General features: G+C 44.3%; 1 protein-coding gene across 1 annotated transcript in view; it reads left to right on the forward strand.

Annotated features, from left to right (window-relative positions):
* lrba (LPS-responsive vesicle trafficking, beach and anchor containing) overlaps nucleotides 1-25,972 on the forward strand; it is a 1,007,923-nt gene that overhangs the window by 383,626 nt on the left and 598,325 nt on the right. Inside the window, exons 34-35 of the mRNA XM_068041130.1 lie at nucleotides 12,542-12,606; nucleotides 25,307-25,415. Of these exons, the coding sequence (XP_067897231.1) occupies nucleotides 12,542-12,606; nucleotides 25,307-25,415 (174 nt within the window). The remainder of the gene's footprint in view (nucleotides 1-12,541; nucleotides 12,607-25,306; nucleotides 25,416-25,972) is intronic.

Here is a 25,972-nt window from a genome sequence, read left to right on the forward strand (position 1 = left end):
TGAGATAGAGTAGACAGGGAGGACCTGTTTCCCGTAGTGGAGAGGTCAATTACCAGGGGGCACAGATTTAAGGTAATTGGTAGAAGGATTAGAAGGGACGTCAGGGAAAATCTTTTTCACCCAGAGGGTAGTGGGTGTCTGGCAGAAACCGTTTTCCGTCTGGCTCTTTGGCAATTATATGAGAGGAACAGGAGCAAGTGCTCATTGAGGTGGTAAGTTCAATCATTGTGTAAAAAGGATAAACCCTGTTGCGGTCAATCCAGTGAAGGGGTGAAAGGTGGAGCCTGAGACCCCTTCCTCACCTGTCCGTAATGTTTATAACTTCCTCCACTGCTCCTGAAATTCTGACCTCAAGACCTTAAAACTTGCCCTCTCTGTCATTGGTACCAACGTGTACTCACTTGCTTCCCCCGCAGCATATTCTGCACCTTCTCTGTGATGACCTTTACCCTGGCACCAGGCAGCAGACAACACACCATGCAGGACTCATGATGTCAGTTACAGAAACACCTGTCTGTCCCCCTAACTATGGAATCTCCTTTAAAGACTGCGTTTCCACACTTTTCTGCCCCCCACCCCCCCCCCCCCCCCCCCCACTCTGTAGTCCCTTACTCATTGGTGCCATGGTCTGGAATGCACTCCTTCATGATGTCGTCACTCCCAACGGTTTCCAATGCTGAGTACCGGTTTGAGAGTGGTACTCACCTGAAGACTCCTATTCTTCTAGCCTCTTCCTGATGGCCACCCATCTGCTATCCTGAACTCTCTCTGCCTGTGTGTTGACCACCTTGTGAAACGTACGATCCAGGAAATTCTCATCCTCTTTGAGGCTTCGCAGTAACTCCAGATGCCCCTGAAGCTTGGAAATCCTGAGCTTGAGCTCAAGCAGCTGGAGACGCTTCCAATGCATATGTCCCTCCAATACACGTGAATTGTCCTGAAGTTCCCACATGGCGCAGGAATTCCAACAGCAGGACTCAGCTTCCCATCCATGATCTAAAAAAACCCCTCTATTCCCTCTTTTAGAATCTAGTTAGTACCTTGTTTAAAATACTAATTTTAATTAATGCCACTATACCTCAGCTCCAAGGTCTTGCTATCTCCCCCTCCCCCTCTCGGACTGCTCCTTTTAAAAAAAAAAAATATCAGACCAGCACCTCTTCCCTCACTGCGCCAAATTCTCTGAGTTTAATATTTTGTAGCAGCAGTATTCATGGAACTTCGCTCTGTGCATTTGCAAAAGCCTCCTGCATTTATTCTAGCAAGAATTCCAAAGACCTGAGACAGCCCCCACTGACAGTAATTACCAGTTCTAACTAGCCACTTATTAACTAATTGTGCAATCTCACTAGCATGCTGCTTGTTTACCACCGACCAACATTGTGAAAGAAGCTACAAACTAATTTAAATTGAAGTTGTGATAAATGTAAAACGTAACCAAACTTTAGAAAGAGATCCATCCTTAAAATTCTCTCACTCACCAAATTCCCTGACTTTAGAACTCTGTAGAAATTTACTGTATTTATGACTTTGAGGGCTGTTTCAGTGTCGTGGCAAAGGCAGAAGTCTGATTTAGAGAGGTTCAAATATAGAGTTGTGGGAAAGATGAACATGGATTTGAGAGGTGACAATGCTTTGAAGGACTTTGGAGAGGAAGGAGGTTGGAGATGGGGTGGTAGTTTCAAGGAAAGAGGGGTCGTAGGTGGAATTTTAGAGGAGGGCGTTGATGATTCTTGGACATAAACATGACTATTCTTTCTAGCTTACAGTCTGGAGTTTGGGATTGGCTTTGGTTTCCTCTTGCATGCCTTAAGTAGGGTTTTCTTTGGTATACTAGTTGTTCTGGTGGTTTGGGTCTGGTTATCCTCTTTGTTGGTGAGCTTTCTGAGGATGGAAACACTTTGGGGTGCCAACTTGTCAGCGAGTTAATTTGTCTTTTCATATACTTTTGAAATAGCTAGTTAGAATGTAAGTAGTCTTCCTTTTCCAAATTTCAAAATGAAAGATAGGAGACAAATTGTCTATGTGCATCAGACTAGGTTGGTTGGTCGGTCTGAAAATTAGTTTGGATACAGGAATCTTTGTGCATATTTGCATGCGGTCCAAGGCATTAATCGGTCCAAGGCATTAACAGAACTCGGAATCAAGATGGCACGCAAGTACCTGCTCAGTCGTATTCCTGGTCGCTATCTTCAATTCTGGATGATTTTTAAAAATTAAAACGCATTCAGGAAAAAAAACATTCTTGAATGGCAGCATTATTGGTATTAGGGCTCCTAGGAGAGCAGTCAAAGTTCTTAGCGTCTCTGTTGGAAGACAAACAGAAACAGGATCGCATTTTTCATGCTTTCAATGGCTGCACTTGGGTCCTATGAAAAGAGAAGTCTTGGACATTGTCGGAGACTCAGGAATTTGCCTCTTTATATATTATTGTGTGCCATTTGTGTGAGGAGGTAATATTATTGGGGCTGGTGGTAATGAAGCCGTCGGACTGAATAAATCACAGAATCTCAAAATTGTTAAAGCACAGGAAACCATTTGGCCCGTCATGTCTGTGCCGGTTTCTCAAAAGAGCACTTTACCTCGTGCTTCTCCCCATAGCCTTGCGCATTCTTCTTTTCAGATAACAATCCAATTGCATCTTGAATCTGCCTCCAACATACTGTTGGGCAGTACATTCCAGATCCTAACCACTGGCTGCGTGAAAGAGTTTTTCCTCATGTCACTATTGCTTCTTTTGCCAGTTAGCTTAAATCTCTGCTTCCTTGTTCTCAATCCCTCTACCAATGGGAACAGTTTTTCCCTAGCTACCCTGTCCAGACCTGTCATGATTCTGAGTACCTCGAACAAATCTCCTCTCAAGCTGCTCTTTTCCAAAGAAAACAGTCCCAACTTCTCAGTCTATCCACACAACTGAAGTCCTCATCCCTGGAATCATTCTCGTGATCCTCTTCTGCACTCTATCTCTAATGCCTTCACATTTTTCCTCAAGTGTGGTGCCCAGAACTGGATGCAATACTCCAGTTGAGCTGAACCAGTGTTTTATTCAAGTTTAACTTAACTGCCTTGCTTTTGTACTCTGTGCTCCTATAAAGAAGCCTGGATGCTGTATGCTCAATTAACCGCTCTCTCGACCTGTCCTGCCACCTTGAATGATTTATGCACATATACATAGTTCCCTCTGCCCGTGCACCCCCTTTAGAATTACACCCTCTCCAAGTTCTTCCTACCAACATGAATCACTTCACTGCATTAAATTTCATCTGCTGCTTGTCCGTCCATTTCCATCAACCTGCGACTTTTCGAAGTTCTACACTATCCTCCTCACAGTTCGCAATGTTTCCAAGTTTTGTATCATCTGCAAATTTTGAAATTGTGCTTTGTATTCCTAGGTCTGGGTCATTACTTTATATCAAGGAACAGCAAGGGTCGTAACACCGACCCTTGGAGAACTCCACTCCAAACCTTCCTTCCAGTCTGAAAAACATCCATTAACCACTATTCTCTTCCTGACACTGAGCCAATTGGAATCCATGTTGCTACTGTTCCTTTTATTCCATGAGCTATAGCTTTGCTCACGTGTGTTGTGTGGCACTTTATCAAATGCTTTTTAAGAAGTTCATGTACACCACATCAACAGCATTGCCCTGATTAACCACCTCTGTTACCTCATCAAAATACTCCAAGTTAGTTAAACACAATTTGCCCTTAAATCCGTGGTGGCTTTCCCTAATTAATCCGCATTTGCCCAAGTGAATAAGTACTTGGAAGTTCTCTTTCAGTCTTTAGATTTGGCAGAATATCTGAAGGGATGAACTGAGGGTTGCATTGTTGGTATGCAACATAGATCTGTGGCATATGCATTGAGACAAATCTGCCTGTTTCATCTAAATGTCTTGTTGCAAACAAATCTCTAAGAAACATCTTCTAAATACAGTACTTTAACTGCTATGGATTGATTCGGGGTGATGCCATGAGTACTTCATGCAAAGGATCGAGGAAATTTTTCTCCCTACCTGTTCGCCCCCAACCGCAAAACAAAAGCTTGTTGAGACTGTCGATGTCAAAACTGAAATAGATTTTTTTTAAGTGTCAAAGGATATTGAACCAAATGGGTAAATGGAATTAAGATATAGATCAGATATGATCTAATTAAATGGTGGATGAGGCTCGAGGCCTACTCCTGTTCCTGTGTTCCTTTGATTCTGCATTCATTGTTTTTAGGTATTGCTTTGAATTGCTATCTTGCTTTATCATTTGGTTTCTGTGTATTCTGAACATGAAAATAAATCTAACTAGTAGTTTTAGTCAGTAAATGGTCTGCAGTGGTGGTATTTACCACGTTCTGGAGAAAGCAGAATGTGGTGGACATTGCATGTGCTCCCCTTGGTGGTTATTGCCTGATATTGGTTTATTTTTTGTTTTAAATGCTTTTTAAATGCTGCACTCAAAATAGAAGTTACTTCTTCATTGGAAAGCACCGGATCAGTAAAACTCCTTTGCAAATTTCCAGACCTACAGAATTCAAACAACCAGCGAGTAAGAAAGAGGAGCATAACTAGAACTCAGTTGCCTGTGCATACTAACTAGAATTCAGGTTTGGAGTTTGGGTTTCTGCCCATAGGAGGGTCATTATGCTTATGGAAATTGCCATTGAGCCAAAAAATATTGGAGAAATCCAAATGATAGGCGTGGATGCATCATGAAAATGTTTTGTAGTAATTAGCATTGTGTGCAGTGGCAATGATGCTTATACTTGCAGGCTGCTAGCTAGGCTGATTACATCAGCTGATAGCTGAGCCACATAGACACGGCAGGGCCCAAATTCAATCTTGATCTGTATTGAGTTTGCTGATCTCAGCTGGGGCGGCAGTAATGTGTTCTAATTGGCCCTCCATGTTCCTGGCTTAGGAAGGGGAAAGTCAACCAGCATTCCAATTCTGCTCACTTCCCAACGACCCTGCGTGGAAGTTTGTGCAGACGGTGTCCAGTGAACAAATGACTTGTTCGGTTGTGAGAACTCTCATGGTTAAATTGCCTATTTTGGTTCCCTGCCCAAGTTGATCCCTGAAGAATGGTAAGCAGAATGAGATGTTTGAGGTCCCTGGTGTCTGTGAAATTTTGACCCAGTAAGGAGTGGAAAAACTTCAGGATGAGGAGGAAAGTAAGAGTAAAACCAGGAAATAATTTGCAGAAAAAGTACTTTGCAACATGGAAAAATGTTCAGCATGCTTTTAAAATACCAAGCAGCCTTCCCTGTACATCTCAAGGTATTCAGTTGAGTAAGCAAGGAAACATCTTGCATTTATATAGCATCACAGGACTTTCCAAAGAGCTTCATATTGAAGGGTAATCATTGTTGCAATGTAGAGAAAGTGGTATAGAAATAATTGTCAATGACTGTGTTGTATATGTATGTATTATACTATCTGTAAAGTGTTAGGAACTAATTAGCTCGGAACTAGTTGTTATGTGTAAGTGTTCCGGGGGGGTGGGGGGGGTGGGTTGGGTGATATTCATGACTGCACTGGGGAGTCATGTTATATGTAACACAAGAACCAGTTGAACCAGGTTCCACAGCACAGAGCATGGTGCTATATTAAACAAGACTGACTCCAGCCTTTTCCAAGTTTAAAGTGTGATTCTTTCCAACATCTGGGAACCAGAAAGCAACATAAAGATGAAACAGACTGCAACAATTATTCAATGAAAATGGATATGTTTAAAATGTATTTTATAGTTTTTATGGTATGAGCAATGTTTTATGTCAAAAATAAGCTTTTCATTATCTACAACTAGTGAGTAACCATTTTTTCAATTGATTTAGCTTTTTTAAATTTTGTTCCTCTTTACAAAATCATACCCAAAGCTAACATGCTTTTGTGTTCATATTTTGTCTCTAAATTAAGCCATTTGATCCTAATCATAGAATGTAACAGTACAGGAGGCCTTTCATCCCATCGTGCTGATGCCAATTATAGATAGAAAAATCAGACAACATTAAATGAACAGTTTTTTTTTATTGATGTAGACTTAGTTTTCATTATAGAGGGAAACAGAAAATTCTCCTTTGGTGAAGATTTGAGGTGCTGCTCAAAAAGACTGGTCTACAGATGTGTGAAGGATACTTTTTGCCTATGTATGACATTGTAATAGTGGAATACTGACTATTTATTTTGGGGTGGGATAAAATTTACTTAGTGATGCTGTCTGCTGTAGGAAGTGCCGGGTGTTCACTGCAGTTTGTGATTTCAACTGGTTAAAGTAAGCGTTTTCAAAACAGTGATTTGTTGTCAGGCACTCCTTGAGTGCAGGAGAGCCTAAAAGTGCAAGAGCTATCTCACCTGGTGCAATGAATGACACTTAATACGTGTGGCTTTGTTATAGAAATCTCATTTAACTGCTGTCCCAGCTGGGGAGAAAATATGTATAAGTTTGAGAGTTAAGGGCAATGGAATAGATATTAAACCAAAAAGTAATTTTTCTGTGTAAATGCTGCTTTTATCCCATTTCTAAAGGAGCTGATCATTTTTAGCTATCTTGTAGCTGGACCCTGTAAAAGGATTCACCTTTCAAAGAGAGGGCACAAATTGCCATTAAATGTTGAATTTTAATCAACAACAGCATAATAGAAATGGTAATGGTATATGAAAGTATTGTAACATTATCATTGGCACTTCTAGAAGTTATTCTTGAACATGTGGCAGAAGGGAAAATAATTATCATATTCCTGTTTAACTGTTGAGTAGTTTTGTAGTATCTGTTGTCATGCTAGACCCCCATCTGCCAAGAATGAGGCACATTAATTCTGTCATAAACATTCATTTGACTTGTTAAACCGATCATCCATGGCTGGAAAAGACATTTACATTTTAACAGAGAGTGCTTGGAAGGACAAAGGACCATTCTCTGACACATTCAACCCACAATGGACCTTGATGACCAGGTATGTGTGTAAGAGGAGCATTCCAGAGATTGCTAAGGTGATAGAATCCAAGACATGGTCAGACCAGTTAGTCACATGACTAACCTGCTTGGCAACCTGGGTTGTGCTGAATTGTACAAACAGTTTGAACTCAGAGTGTCTGTTTGCTTCTGAACTGAGAAGATCTCTCCTGTCTGCTCCCATCTCTTTCTCACAAGCCTCTGAATCCACTGAAGCCACATGAACCCCAAGGGAGAAAAGTCTCTTACAGTGAACAAGGTTTAAGAAGAATACTGGGCCCCAAAGAAAAGCAAAATCTACCTACAATCCAGGACTCTACAGTGAGCTCGAAGAACCTTAACAAAAACTCTTCAGATATTGCCTCAGATTTTCCACTTTATTTTTCTTCTCTTTTCTGTCTCTATTTGCATGTGTGTATCGCGTATGCATGCGAGCGTGGGCTCGTTGTGTATCCGTAGGTGTCAACCAAATTAGAGTTTAAGTTCAAGTTTAATAAATTTCAACTTTTCTTCTTTAAACCGAAGAAAACTTGTTTGTGTTGGTTTCTTTGCCTTATAATTGGAAAGCGGTGAAAAGTGATTCATCACGGGGGAGCTAAAAACATGGTGTGTTAGAAATTAAACCCTGTTACAGTAAGACCAGGTGAAGCCTGAGAGGGACCCCTAGACAACTTCTCACCTGGTCATTAAACTGTGCTGACAGTCCTGCATTGCTCTCGTACTATATTTTCTGGTTGCTCCTTCTGTAACCTACAGATTTTTGGCTTGAGAAAACCTCTGGTGACTTGAGATCTTTCATTGCTTTAATTTAACGTATTCCAGCTATGCACAGAAAACCTTCAGATTTTTTTTATTCATTCATGGGATGTGGGTGTCGCTAGCTAGGCCAGCATTTATTGCCCATCCCTAATTGCCCTCGAGAAGGTGGTAGTGAGCTGCCTTCTTGAACCGCTGCAGTCCATGTGAGGTAGGTGTACCCACAGTGCTGTGAGGAAGGGAGTTCCAGGATATTGACCCAGTGACAGTGAAGGAACGGCGATGTAGTTCCAAGTCAGGATGGTGTGCGACTTGGAGGGGAATTTGCAGGTGGTGGTGTTCCCATGCATTTGCTGCCCTTGTCCTTCTAGTTGGTAGAGGTCGTGGGTTTGGAAGGTGCTGTCTAAGGAGCCTTGGTGCATTGCTGCAGTGCATCTTGTAGATGGTACACACTGCTGTCAGTGGTGGAGGGAGTGAATGTTTGTGGATGGGGTGCCAATCAAGCGGGCTGCTTTGTCCTGGATGGTGTCGAGCTTCCTCAGTGTTGCTGGAGCTGCACCCATCCAGGCAAGTGGAGAGTATTACATCACACTCCTGACTTGTGCCTTGTAGATGGTGGACAGGCTTGGGGAGTCATGAGGTGAGTTACTCGTCACAGGATTCTGAGCCTCTGACCTGCTGTTGTAGTCACGGTATTTATATGGGCTACCAGTTCAGTTTCTAGTCAACGGTAACCCGTAAGATGATGTTAGTGGGGGGATTCAGTGATCGTAATGCCATTGAATGTCAAGGGGAGATGATTAGATTCTTGGAGATGGTCATTGCCCGGCAATTGTGTGGCGCGAATGTTAATTGCCACTTATCAGCCCAAGCCGGGATGTTGTCCAGGTCTTGCTGCATTTCTACACTGACTGCATCAGTTTCTGAGGAGTCACGAATGGTGCTGAACATTGTGCAATCATCAGTGCACATGCTTACTTCTGACCTTATTGCAGGAAGGTAATTGATGAAGCAGCTGAAGATGGTCAGGCCTAGGACACTACCCTGAGGAACTCCTGCAGTGATGTCCTGTAGCTGAGATGATTGACCCCCAACAACCGGGACCATCTTCCTTTGCGCTAGGTATGACTCCAACCAGTGGAGAGTTTTCCCCCTGATTCCCATTGGTTTCCGTTTTGCTAGGGCTCCTTGATGCCATACTCGGTCAAATGCTGCCCTGATGTCAAGGGCAGTCACTCTCATCTCACCTCTTGATTTCAGCTCTTTTGTCCATGTCTGGACCAAGGCTGTAATGAGGTCAGGAGCTGAGTGCCCCTGGCGGAACCCAAACTGAGCGTCACTGGGCAGGTTATTGCTAAGCAAGTGCCGCTTGATCGCACTGTTGATGACACCTTCCATCACTTTACTGATGATAGAGAGTAGACTGATGGGGTGGTAATTGGCTGGGTTGGACTCGTCCTGCTTTTTGTGTACAGGACGTACCTGGTTAAGTTTCCACATTGCCAGGAAGATGTCAGTGTTGTAGCTGTACTGGACTAGCTTGGCTAGGGGACGGCAAGTTCTGGAGCATAGGTCTTCAGTACTATTGTCGGAATATTGGGCGGTGCAGTGGTTAGCACCACAGCCTCACAGCTCCAGGGACCCGGGTTCAATTCTGGGTACTGCCTGTGCGGAGTTTGCGTGGGTTTTCGCCGGGTGCTCCAGTTTCCTCCCACAGCCAAAGACTTGCAGGTGATAGGTAAACTGGCCATTGTCAATTGCCCCTAGTGTAGGTATGTGGTAGGGAATATGGAATTACTGTAGGGTTAGTATAAATGGGTGGTTGTTGGTCGGCACAGACTCGGTTGGCCAAAGGGCCTGTTTCAGTGCTGTATCTCTAAATAAATTTTTGTATAAATTGTAAGGGCCCATTGACTTTGCAGTATCCAGTGCCTTCAGAAGTTTCTTGATATCTCGTGGAGTGAATCGAATTGGCTGAATTCTGGCATCTGTGATGCTGGGGACATCAGGAGGAGGCCGAAATGGATCATCAACTTGGCACTTCTGGCTGAAGATTGTTGCAAATGCTTCAGCCTTATCTTTTGCACTGATGTGCTGGGCTCCCCCATCATTGAGGATGGGGATATTTGTGGAGCCGGCTCCTCCAGTTAGTTGTTTAATTGTCCACCACCATTCACGGTTGGATGTGGCAGGACTGCAGAGCTTAGATCTGTTCCGTTGGTTATGGGATCGCTTAGCTCTGTCTATCGCATGCTGCTTACACAGTTTGACACACAAGTAGTCCTGTGTTGTAGCTTCACCAGGTTGACACCTCATTTTGAGGTATGCGTGGTGCTGCTCCTGGCATGCCCTCCTGCACTCTGTCTTGAACCAGGGTTGGTCTCCTGGCTTGATGTTAACGGTAGAGTGGGAAATATGCCAGGCCATGAGGTTACGGATTGTCGTTGAGTACAATTCTGCTGCTGCTGATGACCCACAGCGCCTCCATGGATGCCCAGTTTTGCATTGCTTGATCTATTCTAAATCTGTTCCATTTAGTACGGTGGTAATGCCACACAACACAATGGAGGGTATCCTCAATGTGAAGGTGGAACTTCGTCTCCACAAGGATTGTGCAGTGGTCACTCCTACCAATACTGTGATGGACAGATGCATCTGCGGCAGACAGATTGGTGAGGATGAGATCAAGTATGTTTTTCCCTCTTGGTTCCCTCACCACCTGTTGCATACCCAATCTCGCAGCTATGTCCTTTAGGACTCGACCAGTAGTGGTGCTACCGAGCCACTGTTGGTGACGGACATTGAAGTCCCTCACCCAGAGTGCATTCTGTGCCCTTGCCACCCTCAGTGCTTCCTCCAAGTGCTGTTCAACATGGAGGAGTACTGATTCATCAGCTGAGGGAGGGTGGTAGTTGGTAATCAGCAGGAGGTTTTCTTGCCATGTTTGTCCTGATGCCGTGAGACTTCATGGGGTCAGGAGTCGATGGTGAGGACTCCCAGGGCAACTCCCTCCTGACTGTATACCACTGTGCCACCACCTCTGGTGTGTCTGTCCTGCTGGTGGGACAGGAAATACCCAGGGATAAGATTGCAATATTGCCAGAATGTTCCAGCAAAATTTGTAAAGCAATGTATATTTTATTTGTTACCTCTTACGTGCTTTTGACTAGATAGCTAATTTTCTTCAATTAGAATATACCTGAAATTTCTGGAAGTGCCGAACCGTTCATAAGTTAAAAAATTTGGATGTGATTTTATTTTTTTTTAAACTGTATCTTGACATAGAAGAGAAAGAACTTGCATTTATATAATGCCTTTCATTACTTCTGGAATTTCAAAGCTCTTTGCAGCCTATGGAGTACATTTGATTTGTATCAATAAGAAGCGCGGCAGTCCAATTGCGCACAGCAAGGTCCCACACATGGCGATGAAATAAATAATTAGATTATTTGTTTTAATTGTAGGTTGAGGGTTAGATGTTTTTCAGGTCACCAGAAGAACTATCCTGCTCTTACATTAGTACCATGGGATGTCTTACATTCAGCTGAGAGAATAGCTGAGGCCTCGATTTAGGGTCTGATACAACATCGGAACATAGGAAGATAGGAACAGGAGTAGGCCATCCAGTCCCTCGAGCCTGTCCCACCATTCAATGAGATCATGACTGATCCGCGGCCTAACTCCATATTCCAGCCTTTGGCCCATATCCCTTAATATTTTTGCTTAACAAAAATATATCTATCTCAGATTTAAAATTAACAACTGTTCCAGCTTCAACTGCTGTTTGTGGGAGCGAGTTCCAAACCTCTACCCCCTTTGCGTGAGGAAGTGCTTCCTAATATCTCTCCTGAACGGTCTGGTCCTAATTTTTAGACTATGCCCCCTAGTTTTAGAATCTCCAACCAGTGGAAATAGTTTCTTTATCTAGCCTGTCTTTTCCTGTTATTTCCTTTTTGCCAAAACGTGACATCTTTGACAATGTCAGCCTAGATTATTTGCTAAAATCTCTTGAGTTGGATTTGAACCAACGGCCTTTTGGCTATCATACTGCCAGTATTGTATGTATAACTACTAAATAGGAGGAATTGATTGTTTGCAAAATGTGACAACTATAAAGGAGGAAAATATAATTTCCCTGTACCTTTTTAATTATATTGATTCAGTTGTATCTTCTAAGTAAGTTACTTCTCTGTTTTATGGTTCATTGCTTTAAGACCAATATAATGAGATGCAAATATGGTTTGAAACATTTCTGAATAATGTCAATTTACGGTTTAGGAATAGGTATGAATTTATTGACTCAGTTAATTGCATCTTACAACCCCTCTCTCTGAAGTGCTAAAATATGATTTCCGGCACTTTAGAAGCATTAGTGGTCAAGTCTGAGGCTTTTAGCTTGTTTTTCTCAGTACCACTGGGAGATGGCTACCTTAGCCTTTTATATATTGTACATCAAATTGCTTTATTGTAATGCGTGTACATGCAGTGTTGAAATATTAAATTGGTCATGAAAGATATTGACCATTAAGTTGCTTCCAGAACTATTAAAACTCACTTAAGGTTCGATTCAGTTGAGGCTTGTTTGAAAGTTGTTTAGACTGGGGTGTTCCTTGACCAACAGTGTGTGAAGTGGTAATGCTAAATTATATCATGATAAATATGTTTTATTCTCTCTTGCATTTTCTATCTTCGCTTGCTATAAAGATTTGTAGCAAGTGTCAGTCAATTGGCAGCATTGGTGTGAAGGCTGTGGATCATATGGATCACATTGTAACCAGATTTATTTTTTGTGTGTTTCACTTGCGCAGAACCCTAATTTTTTTTCCAATTTTCATTACAGGAATGGCAGAACTCCATTCAGAAAAATGCTGGTCTTGCATTTATTGAGCTTGTTAATGAAGGAAGGTAATGTTTTAGTATTTTTTGTTCTAAGAGGTAGATCTTTGCTAGATTAAGTTTTTAGTTACCAATTTGCAATATATTCAAGTACATCCACACACAGATTTTTGAGAACACTGACCCTAGATTCCAGCTTCAGAGTTCAAAGGTTCATAACACTTGTATACAGTGTTAGTGAGCAAGTGACACTGATCTTTGTCTCATGGTAGCTGCTGCCAAAAAACTCTTCAACTGTGGGCAGTTTTCCAGTGGAGAAATATTTTTCCTTGAAACTTTTGCCTGCATACCTTCTGCAAAAAAAAATTGTATTATATCCTGTGCTATGTTCGTGGAGTTTTCATCTTGTCTTCTTTTCAAGACTCTAGTTTTTTCTAGTTTTCTAGTTGTGTACAAGTATGCATGGTTAGACATTATATTTCAGTTCGAAACAATACCTATTTGAAGAACTTCAGATAAACAAATTCATTCTTCAGGCCCAATTAAGAATGTAAAGATAAATTGAAAATGCATTGACAATATTTATTCACTTAAATCCTGTGAAAATATTTGGTCACTATCATGTACTGTGTACTCTAGGAAATATACATTGCCATATTCTGTGGATCGTCCAACCCCCAGAATGGACTTGAATTTTTTTTTAAAAGTCTGATTTTTGTGTTTATGCAACAACAGTTTTGGTTTTCCTTTTACAAAATCATGTTGGATAAATTATTTTCGATGGAAGAAAGAACTATCTTGCGAGGAGATTCTCTAAATGTATTAAGTTTGCTGAAGGTTTACGATAATACTTGGAACAGCATTTCTGTTCTGTTGGGGCGGGTGGGGGGTGGGGGTGAAGCTGGGGAGTTTTGCTACTGAATTTGATCCCAGGGGCCAGTGTAAAGTAACAAGGGTATTAGGTTGCAATGGAAAGACCTGGCCTGTTATTGTTTCTGATTATATGGTCCTGACCTGCTTTGACCTCTTGCAACAGAATGGTTGCTCTGAATTTGGCCCTTGATTAATGTTTTATGAGCCTTGATAACACCAGGATTCTGTGCAGATGTAAGAGAGTTGGTAACGTCCATCTGGGTTACATGTTAATCATTAACAAATCAATTAGTAACATAGAAGTGTAAGCAATTGCCAGCCATTTTTTCTTAGATGGTCTGTGCACAGGGAGCACAGCAAGGTATTCAAAAAGTGGTTAAATAATCCAGTCAGAAATTTTAACTGGACTAATGGGATGGTATCATAATACTTAATTCCACATCTTCCATATATTTATGGAGTTTATTGTGGGGAAGTTATGTGATAAGCATGTATTTGCCTGCTTCAAAACAAACCAGCTTTTTTTTTGTTCATTCATGGGATGTGGGCATTGCTGGCAAGGCCAGCATTTATTCCCCTTGAAAAGGTGGTGGTGAGCTGCCTTCTTGAATTGCTGCCGTCCATGTGGTCTAGGTATACTCACAGTGCTGTTAAGGTGGGAGTTCCAGGATTTTTGACCCAGTGGCAGTGAAGGAACAATGATATATTTCCAAGTCAGGCTGGTGAGTGACTTGGAGGGGGACTTGCTGGGTGGTGGTGTTCCCATGTGTCTGCTGCCCTTGTCCTTCTCAGTGGTAGAGGTAGTGGGTTTCGAAGGTGCTGTGAAAGGTACATTGGCAACTTGCTATGGTGCAACTTGTAAATAATACATACTGCTGCCGCTGGTGGAGGGAGTGAATGTTTAAGGTGGATGGGGTGCCAATCAAGCGGGTTACTTTGTCCTGGTTAGTGTCTCGCTGCTTGAGTGTTGGAGCTACAGTCCTCCAGGCAAGTGGAGAGTGTTCCATCACACTCCTGACTTGTGCCTTATAGATAGTGGACAGGCTTTGGAGAGTCAGGAGGTGAATTACTTGCTACAGAATTCCCAGCCTCTGACTTGCTCTTTTGGCCACAGTATTTATATGGCAGATCCAATGAAGTTTCTGGTCACTGGTGGCAACCTCCCCCCCCCCCCCCCCCCCCACCGCCTACCCCTGCCACAAACAAGACATTGATGGTGGGGGTTTCAGCAATGGTAATTCCACTGAATATCAAGGGGAGATGGTTAGATTTTCTCTTGTTGGAGATGGTCATTGCCTGGCCCTTCTATGGCATGAATGTTACTTTCCACTTATCAGCCCAGTCTTTAGGAGATTTTTGATGAATGCATCCCTATGGACCATGATCACAAATGTTAGACTAGGTGCTTGCACTTTATCAGCATGTACTTCTGAAATAGATTCTGTGTACATGTTTCACTGAACTGAACAAATCCCTTGTATTAAACACCAGTTGCTAAGTCAATCTTTTTCTGATGAGCTGAAAACAACAATAATAAGCACTTAATTAAATCATAAGCTGCTATCCAGCTTAATACATAGCACCAGCATTATAAATTGTGGTACAAATATCGCAATTACCCACTATTAATATCCTGCATTCCCCTTTCTAATTAGTCTGCCAAATATCAATATGGAAGAAGTAACAAATTAAAGACTGATTTTCTACTCCATGCTTGGATGAGCATCGCTCCCTGAGCCGCGGACAAGTCAGGTCTTGAACAACTGCACGAAGAGTAATTTTTTCCTTGCAACTTAACCACTTGACCTCTTCACCCTCTACTCATCCTTTCCCAAATCTGGTGGTACCTTTCTCCCCTCCCTGTATTACAGATTGGCAGTCTCCAGATGCATAGAGTCATAGAGAGATACAGCACTGAAACAGGCCCTTCGGCCCACCAAGTCTGTGCCGACCAACAACCACCCATTTATACTAATCCTACATTAATCCCATATTCCCTACCACATCCCCACAATTCTCCTACCACCTACCTATACTAGGGGCAATTTATTATGGCCAATTTACCTATCAACCTACAAGTCTTTGGCTGTGGGAGGAAACCGGAGCACCCGGCAGAAACCCACCCGGTCACAGGGAGAACTTGCAAACTCCGCACAAGCAGTACCCAGAACTGAACCTGGGTCGCTGGAGCTGTGAGGCTGCGGTGCTAACTACTGCACCTGCATATTCTTGAAGTAGTTACAACTTTTTCAGGACTTGACATTTGGATTAAGAATGGTTTGTTTATCCTTACATCCATCGACTCGAGGTGTTTCTGACCGAGGACAACGCCATGTTTACATACAGGTTGGAAGGTGCCTCCTTTCCCTGCCCGTGAAAGGTTTCTGTATCCATTTCTTCTGTTTTGTCTGATTTTATTGATAACTCAAGACACGAGCGGGCATTGAAAATTGTGCAAACCATTGTTCTTTGACATCATGGAAATGAACAGAGGCAGAATACGACTGCTTCACATGAGGGATGTCCTCTTGCAGCTGGGGGAAAGGGAGTTTGACAGGGAAACAAAAATTGTGTCCAAACTGAAGACACTTCCTGGTTTGTGGCCTGGTTATTGGAATTCCCTCCCTAAACTTCCCTGCCTGTTCATCTCTCTTTCCTCCTTTAAGACTCTCTTTAAAACCTACCTCCTGTCATCTGCCCTAGTATCTCCTTGTGTGGCTCGGTGTCAAATTTCATTTATTAACAGCCCTGTGAAGTGCCTTGGAACATTTTACTGCATAATAAATATAAATATAAACATAAGTTGATGTCGTCACATCAGTGTCATCTGTCCCCAATGCTAGATATCTTGATTAGTTCCTGCAGGACATCTTTGAATAAGAGTTTATAACAAACATTGGAAAAAGTTTTTGCTATTGTCTACTAAATTCGTTGGGCTGAATGTGTTTGATGCCCCACATAACACAAAGTATCTCCACTATGTGTTTGAGTATAACCTAGTTCAGTTTAAGTTTGTGTTGTCACTTTTACACTCATTTGCTTTTAGAGCTTAAGAAGTACCTGATGTGTTTTATTTAAACAAGCTGGATGGAAATTGTACCAACTAAGCCTGCGCTTGATCCCACTCGCTTTACTTCTTCGCAAATTAATGTACATGTTGTTTGAATTTCTTCAGATGTTTAAGTTTCTTCCTTTGAAAACTGTTTAGGCACACAGTATTGGGCAGTTGCAAGCACTTAATGTAGACCAACCATATTTGAAATGGAATTCTAACAGGATGGCCATTGGGTCTCACCAATAGATTTTACCTATGGCCATTTCCTGGTTGCCTTAATTTATCTGCTGCCACACAATTCAGAACTGGAATGTCATTTTCTTGTTGAGTATGCTTGCAGAGATTATGACTTTTGCATAGAGTCATTTAAATATTTGTTTCTTGGAGTGCAAGAACCTGAGGAATTCTGCTGACTGAGCAGTCAGATATGATTGAGTGCATCCTAGATTATTACCTTCTTACAGGGAAGAAGCTCATTGGGGATGTTAGGGATTAAGGGGATATGGAAGCAAGGCAAACACAGGGATTAGGACTACTGCTCATGTGAAGGATAAACACTGATACAGGTCAACACAAGCCTGTAGCTGTATGTCATCCTCTGCAATCCAGTAATTTCATACTGGTGTATATCTTTGCTGGAAGGACTAAAGTGGGTAGACATTTCCAACGCTTCCACAGCAAGTCGCTATAGATCTCATGAGGTTCTTGAATGGGTGAGGATGTGATAGCATTTCTCTGAAATACAGTGATAGTTAGAAAATCTGTGCATAGAAGTGTTTCTTGTGGAATGTTTGAGAGAAAATAATCTTGGAAACATTGATGACACTTTCTCCCAGGCTGATGTAATGGATTTTCGAGTCCCACCGCGGGCAGGAACGGAGGCAGCAGGGGGTCTAAAATACCAATGCGACCGGTGTGCTGGTTTCCTGGTGCTGGCCATGTTCACCAGGGCGGGGGTAGGGCGGCCCTGTGATCTCTCTCGGTCCTAATTAAGGCCAATTTTAAGTTGGTTAAGGAGTTTTTTAAGAGCTCGTTAATGAGGGATATTGTGGTTTTTGCAGGGGAACAGGGGCTTCCTTCACTGTCTGGGGTAGACCAGGTGAAGGGAGGTGGGTATGCAGTGGGGAACCAGTCATGGCTGGGTCCCATAAAAGGGTGAACGGCACAGTGGGAGACTAGCCATCAACAAGCGGGTGCACTTGGCACAGTATAGGTGTCGGGGAGAATGAGCAGTCAACACAGACACTACAAGAGGGTTGTCGCCCTCCTGGCATTGTGAGAGGCAGAGGAGCAGGGGGCAAGGCTGCCAAGGACAATTGGGTGGCCACCTGACCACAAGGAAGGCACCAGCTGGCAATGGGGTATACAACTCTCAGATTTTGGGCCCAGTGGCGATGAGGAGCAACACCCTGTGCAGTAAGGGCAGAGCCCCGGACATCAGGAGGGGGGAGGGATGAGGGGCAGGAAGAATATGGAGACCATGCCCAGCATAGGATCTACCGGCAAAGATCGAGCTACCTGGAGATGAGCAAGAACCATTGCTGCAGAAATCTGCAACTCTCCAGACAGATAGTCACAGACATCTGTGCCCTCATCAACAAAGATCTCTCAACTCATAGCACTGGCCTTAAACTTCTTCGTTTCTGGCTCCTTGCAAGGATCAGCTGCAGACCTTGATGGCATCTCGCAAACGGCAGCGCAGCGCACCACTGCATCGTGCAGGTGACTGATGTCCAATTTGCCAGCAGCGGGCAATACACTTAGTTCGCAACAGACATGGCCTCGTAGGCACAGAGTCAGTGGGTTTCTCAGCCATTGCTGGATTCCTCAGGTGCAGGGCATCATTGATTGTACTCATGTAGCCAACAAGGCATCCAGTGATTGCCCACTCAGATTCAGCAACAGGAAGGGCTTCCATTCCCTCAGCATTCAGCTGCTCTGTGACAACAAGAGCTTCCTCCATGGTGCGCTCGATTTCCTGGCAGCTGCCATGATTCCTTCATCCTCCAGCAGTCCAGGCTGTCGCAGCTCTTCACTCCAATTCCTAAAGTCCGAGGATGGCGTTGAGGGAACAAGGGATATCCCTTGAAGAGATGGCTACCCACCTGTCTTTGGGAGACACAGGCACAGAGGCAATAGAACCAAAGCCATCTGCTCACCAGGACCACCATTAAGCAGGCAACCAGGCTTCACAAGATGCGTTTCCAGGGCTTGAACTGGTCGGGTGGCACCCTGCAATACACTCCTGCCAGGGTTGCACTCATTGTTGTGGCCTGCTGCGCTGTCCATAACATAGCCTTCCAGAGAGGTGTGGACTTTGACGGTGGTGGGGCTCTGGAAGGAAGAGGAGGAGCAGGTTGTGGAAGAATAGATGGAGGGGGAGGATACAGAACACTGAGGTGCTCTGGCTGCACAGGAGGTGGCTAGGCATGGCATGGCTCTCCAAAGTTCTCGTCAGGACACTATGAATGTCAGGGATCATCTGATTCAGGAATGTTTCAACTGAGCCCCTCTGACCCAGGATGAAAGGCATATCATAGAACTCACTGAAGTGCCTTTGCTAACACTTCGATTGAAGATGCAGCTTTGAATATGTAAACTCTTAATGCCAATGATGGATGAATATCTGCCCGGAGGATTTATCATCATTGTTCAGGAACCCTTGATCTCCTTCGCAATCTCATGCCTCTTTTCCTGTCCCTCATCAATAATAGGGGTCTCACGTGTGGCTTCAAGTGTCATTATTTACATTGTGCTCAGAAAGGAAAGCCGTGCACAGTTACAGCAAGAAGACACCCCAATGACCCACTCCAATGTGGTGGCCTTCGTGCTCGGCCACCTCTACACAGTGCTACCTTTGTGACCTCTAAGGATGTGGAGGCAGCCTGCTCACTTGTCTCGGCTTGCAGCTGAGATGCATAAGGTTATCATCCTAGTTGTGGAGGTGCCCTTGGGGGCATCTCCAGAGATTGCTGCACCTGCATCATTACAGGGGTAGCCTCCGTCACTTCACCCTGCTGCACAAATGCTTCCACTGTCAGAGGAGTCAAGGAGGTCGAGGATGATGAATGTGCCCAGTGAGGGTTGGCACCCTCATCCTCAGCTTTTAGTAGGTCCTCCAGATGACTGGAGGAGAGCATCAGCTAAGGAACAACTGGCATTCCCTCCAACCATCTCTGCCCCACCAGCGCCACTGGCCAGTCCATGTTATATAGTGTGACCTGCATCCTGTGGATGTCAGTACACAATTTCTTCATGCACTCCCAAGTGCTGCCGCATATGGTTAGCCATGAAGTTGGCCACTCTCTCCATGGAGGAGCACATGCACTCAGTCCTGATCCAAGATGGCACAAATGAGCTGGATGGACTCCGCTGTTTTCTGCCCATGACCCCGCACTATCTCAGGGAACTTTGACATATTGGAGCATATCTGCTGCTGCTGGTCTAGCTGGAGCCTCCTTTCCAGTAACTCCTGAGGGTCACTGACCACAGCTGTCTCTGCCTCTAGCATCTCCTCTTGCACACTCGTGCATGCTCCTCACCCAGTGCCACCCTATCTAAATGCACGCAAGGACCAACGAGGTGAGTTAATCTGCGCAGGTGGATGGTGCGCTTGTAAGGTGGTGCTTCTTTGGATTTTGCTGGTCATCTTGGCCTAGTGATGGAGAAGGGGAATGTCTTCTTGGGTGAATGTCTGTACCTGTGGGAGACACAAGAAGGCATCATGAGAACTAGCCTTGTAGAGCAGGAGCCTCAGCAGTCACTCTATCGCATGCAGCCCATCACATGCTCAGATACTGACACTGCAAGTACTTTAGAGGATAGCTTAGATGAGGGATCAGCACATGGTGTTACATCAATTGCCTGCGGTCAGGTGCTGGGGAAGGAGTAACATATGCCAGCTCGTTGAAGGGCGTGGTTGCACATGAGTTCTATTGCAGAGGCCTTGGATGAGAACTTCGATGGGGTGATCTATAGAAGAAGGCTGATGGATATGCACAATTAAATGCTTGTTGTTTTGGCAGGGCTGCTGGAAAGCCTGCCATCAATGTCGAGGAGCATGGAGGAGTCCAACATCAACTCGGCACAAGGCTTTGCGTAGAGCTTAGAGCCTATCCTTGTTAACGAAGTGGTGGCCAACTCTACAAGAATACTTGCAGACCCAACTATGATACGGTATCTGCTGACTGATGTCTCCGCTCCTATTGCAGCATAAGCACTGCAATGTCTGAGTACTGCAGTGGAATTTCAAACTGAAGTCATGCAAGATCAGTTCTGCCATGGACGCTCCGATTGCTCTCATGCAAGCTTAACTTGTTACCACGCAAGCTTAGACTGCTCCCATGCATGCTCAGACTGCTGCCATCATAGCTCAGATATCAGTGTTGAAAGGGGTTTGTAGCATGTCATAGCAGACCAGCAATCTGTCCTCCAACAAATTACTAGGATGGCTGAGGCGCTGCCCCGGAGGAGTGGTGGTGTCTTTGTGGAGCACCAACCTGCTGCCCCCTCTCAGGATGACAGCATTTGTTCTCCAACAACTGCCACTCCTCCAGTGTCTTTGCTGTGCTGTTAGCCAGCCAAAACAGACTGCTGAGAGGGTGCAGTTTGAAGCTGGCCAGAACTGCTTGAGGCTGTCCTCCAAGGCCATCTGGGGTCTCATCCAGTGATAGTCAGCAGTCTTCCACCAACCATGCTGCAGCCACTAAGGTAGTACTTCACAGGAGCAGTAGGACAAGCAAAACACATGGAAGACAGTCACTAAGGGAATGCACAAAGGTGATTTAGTTGACGTTTGTATGCAACATGGCATGGTTTGATTTATAAATATGGTTTGGAATGTTTATTTTGTGATGGCTTTTATTTAGCATGGTGACCAAGTGGGTGCTGTGATGGTCAGTAGTAGTGGTAAGATAAGGTGCCGAACTGTTGTTGAATGAGGAATGGCGTTGCGCTTATTGATATTGCAGTCAAATGAGTTGATCATAGTCTGGCCAAAAAGGAACTGTTTTTGTTGCCCCCTCCCTTCTTCATTCTCCTCCTCCCCCTTTCTTCTTCCTCCTCCCCCTTTCTTCCTCCTTCCTTCCCCCCTACCACCACCACCACCTCCTTCCTCCTTACCACCTCCTCTTTGTTCCTTTTTCCTTCTCTCCCTTTTCTTCCTCCCTTTTCTTCCTCCCTTTTCTTCCTCCCTTTTCTTCCTCCCTTTTCTTCCTCCCTTTTCTTCCTCCCTTTTCTTCCTCCCTTTTCTTCCTCCCTTTTCTTCCTCCCTTTTCTTCCTCCCTTTTCTTCCTCCCTTTTCTTCCTCCCTTTTCTTCCTCCCTTTTCTTCCTCCCCTTCCTCCCTTTTCTTCCTCCCTTTTCTTCCTCCCTTTTCTTCCTCCTCTTCTCCCCCTTTTCTTCCTCCTCTTCTCTCCCTTTTTCTCCCCCCACCCCCCGCTTTCTTCCGCCGCCCCCCTCGCTTTGCATCTACCTGACAAAGTGGTGAATTGCCCAGGTATGTCCTGTCCACATAATGCATGACAAATCCAACTCAGTCAAATTACTGCCCCATCAGTCTACCTTCAATCGTCAGCAAAATGATGGAAGGTGTCGCTCCAGGATCACTCGGCTTCAGACCTCATTACAACCTGGGACCAAGCATGGATACAAGAGCTGAATTCCAGAGGTGGGGTGACATAAGGCAACATGTAACTGAGTGTGATATCAAGGAGCCGTAGTAAAATTGAAGTCAATGGGAATCAGTGGACAACTCTCCACTGGCTGGAGTCATACCTATCACAAAAGATGATGATTGAGGTTGTCAGAGGCCAATCATCGTGGCCGCAGGAGTTCCTCAGGGTAGTGTCCTCGGCCCAACCATCTTCAGCTGCTACATTAATGACCTTCCCTCCATCATAAGGTCAGAAGTGGGGATGATCTCTGATGATTGCACGGTGCTCAGGACCATTCGCGACACCTCAGATGCCTGTGTGCAGCAGGACCAGGGCAACATTCAGGCCTGAGCTGATAAGTGAGTAACATTCAAAGAACAAAGAACAGTACAGCACAGGAACAGGCCATTCGGCCCTCCAAGCCTGCGCCGATCTTGATGCCTGCCGAACCTAACACCTTCTGCACTTCCGGGGCCCATATCCCTCTATTCCCTTCCTATTCATATATTTGTCAAGATGTCTCTTAAACGTCGCTATCGTATCTACTTCCACCACCTCCCCTGGCAGCAAGTTCCTGGCACTCACCACCCTCTGTGTAAAAAAAAAAAAACTTGCCTCGCACATCCCCTCTAAACTTTGCCCCTCGCACCTTAAACCTATGTCCCCTAGTAACTGACTCTTCCACTCTGGGGAAAAAGCTTCTGACTATCCACTCTGTCCATGCCGCTTATAACTTTGTAAACCTCTATCATGTCGCCCCTCCACCTCCGTCGTTTCAGTGAAAACAATTCGAGTTTTTCCAACCTCTCCTCATAGCTAATGCCCTCCAGACCAGGCAACATCCTGGTAAACCCCTTCTGTACCCTCTCCAAAGCCTCCACGTCCTTCTGGTAGTGTGGCGACCAGAATTGCACACAATATTCTAAGTGTGGCCTAACTAAGGTTCTGTACAGCTGCAGCATGACTTGCCAATTTTTATACTCTATGCCCCGACTGATGAAGGCAAGCATGCCGTATGCCTTCTTGACTACCTTATCCACCTGCGTTGCCACTTTCAGTGACCTGTGGACCTGTACGCCCAGATCTCTCTGCCTGTCAATACTCCTAAGGGTTCTGCCATTTACTGTATACCTCCCACCTGCATTAGAGCTTCCAAAATGCATTACCTCACATTTGTCCAGATTAAACTCCATCTGCCATTTCTCCGTCCAAGTCTCCAACCGATCTATATCCTGCTGTATCCTCTGACAATCCTCATTATCCGCAACTCCACCAACCTTTGTGTCGTCCGCAAACTTACTAATCGGACCAGCTACATTTTCCTCCAAATCATTTATATATACTACAAACAGCAAAGGTCCCAGCACTGATCCACTCGTCCTCCATTCAGAAAAACACCCATCCACTGATACCCTCTGTCTTCTGTGACTGAGCCAGTTCTGTATCCATCTTGCCAGCTCATGTGCCAGGCAATGACCATCTCCAACAAGAGAGTGTCAGGTCACCTACCTTGACATTCAATGGCATTACCATCACTGACTCCCCCACCATCAACATCCTGGGAGTCACCATTAGCAGAAACTTAACTGGACCAGCCACATAAATACTGTGGCTACAAGAGCAGGTCAGAGGTTTGGTATTCTGGAGTAACTCCCTTCCTGTCTCCCCAAAGTCTTTCCATCAAAGGCACAATTGAGGAATGTAATGGAATGCTCTTAACTTGAGTGTTGGTGCTGCACTCGTCCAAGCAAGTAGCTTGTCACCATCCAGGACAAAGCAGCCCCCTTGATTGCAGCCCAGCTACCACCTTAAACTCTCATACTCTCCACCAGTGGCTGCAGTATGCGCTATCTGCAACATACATTGTAACAACTCACCAAGACGACTTTGACAGCAGCTTCCAAATCCTTTACCTCTTCACACTGAAGAATGAGGGCAGCAGTTGCATGGGAGCACCACCACCTGCAAGTTCCCCTCCAAGTCACATATTGTACTTACTTGGAAATATATCATTGTTCCTTCACTGGGGCAAAATCCTGGAACTCCCTATCTATCAGCACTGTGAGCGTACATATACCACAAGGAATGCAGTAGTTTAAGTAAGCATTTCACCACCACCACCTTGAGAGCAGTTGGGGCTGGGCACTAAATGCTGGCCTTGCCAGCAACGCCCATATCCCTTGAACAAAAAAAAAGTGGATTCTTAAAACAATAGGGTTCAAAACCTGTTAAATAATCGAGCTCCTTGTGAAACTGCACCAGTTAGAAAGATGTATAAGTCTATTTTTATGAACTGTGGGCCAGATTTTATGATGGCGACACGGATCCTGGTGGTGGGCCGGAAGGCGGGAGGAGACCCCACCTCTGCCTTCCATTGGGCCCCCAATTAATTGCTGCCATCAGGGATGCTATCCCTTTAAGGGATGAGCTCCTGCCTCCAGAGCCGTTGGCCAATTGGAAGTCTGGCAGCTCTGTAGTGTGGGCAGCGCCACCGGGAGTGGTGGTCACTGCCAGTACTGCAGGAGGTCCAAGACTGGAGGAGACCCAGGAGACGTAAGTGCAGTTGGGATCGCCGATGCCATTCAGGCAGGCCCTGGTGAGAGGGTGTGGAGGGAGGGAGTGTTGGTGAGGCGGGAAGGCCGTCCCTGTCCCCGACAAAATGACAAGTGGCCCGGGCGACGTCTGGAACGGTGCCTCCTGCATTTTGTTTGCCCTCCTCCCTCGTCTCCAAGGGCAGCACAAAATCCTTCCCTGTGTCTTTTAAAATCAAAAGGTTTTAAAAATGGCCAATTTGAAAGGATTGAGATTTATTGTTGGACTTGAATCTTGTCTTTTACAGGGAAAATTTTTATTTTAAAAAGTGTATGAGATTTTTCTATTTTCAACAGATTTGTATCTAAACAATTGGGGAAAAAAATTGAGAATTGTATTTATTTTTCTGCTTGTGTATGAGTACATTTTTTTAAGTTGAAGAAAATGCTTTTATGTACAAAATTTAAAAATCTGCACATTTCCTCAGGACTTTTCAAAAAAGAAGTGTTATATACAGGACAGACTATGCACAAGATTAAAGAATGGTTATCGCAGTTTGCTTGTTTTAAATGCCGGGAGTATTTAGTCAAAGTTTATATTTTCATATTTTTACTACTTGAGAACTTGGTTCTGAGATACTTTTTTTTCTTGCATAGACTGCTGTGCCATACCATGAAAGACCACCTGGTGAGGGTAGCAAATGAGGCTGAGTTTATCCTGAGCAGACAGCGGGCAGAGGATATACATCGACATGCTGAGTTTGAGGTAAGCTGAGATTTGTCAGATACATGCTATGGTTTGCATTGGGCCAAACAAATTTACTCCCCAGATGTGATGACTGATCCTTTGCAGATGAACAACTAAAATTGATAATTTTCTTGTATAATTCTCCTCTCTCAATCTCTAGCTGAGCAAATGTGTTAAATTTGTGAAAATACAGGACGATAAAATGGGGAACACACATGTTGGAGAAATAAAACTTGTTGAGCAAAGCAATATCTTTTTGCAAACAAAATTCTAATTATATTTTAGAGTTCAGGTGAGTTTGGCAGGTGTTCAGTATTAACCTTGTAAATGTTGTGCTGCGTTGAAAGCAAGTCACATTCATCCTTTTGGCCTGTGATGGAAGCATGCCAATTAAGAGATTCTATGTGGCACAATTGTGAGTTGCTGATTTTCAAATACAGATACTTCAAGGGAATGCTATGGTTTCTGTAGGTTTTAATTTTTTAAATTTTGTTTATTTCTCTATTCTTTTCGTGACTCCTTTTTCTATTCCATTATCCTCCTCCGTCTTCTGGGTATATTTTGCAGATCTACAA

The sequence above is a fragment of the Heterodontus francisci genome, chromosome 1, assembly GCF_036365525.1.
Source record: "Heterodontus francisci isolate sHetFra1 chromosome 1, sHetFra1.hap1, whole genome shotgun sequence".
NCBI lineage: Eukaryota > Metazoa > Chordata > Chondrichthyes > Heterodontiformes > Heterodontidae > Heterodontus > Heterodontus francisci.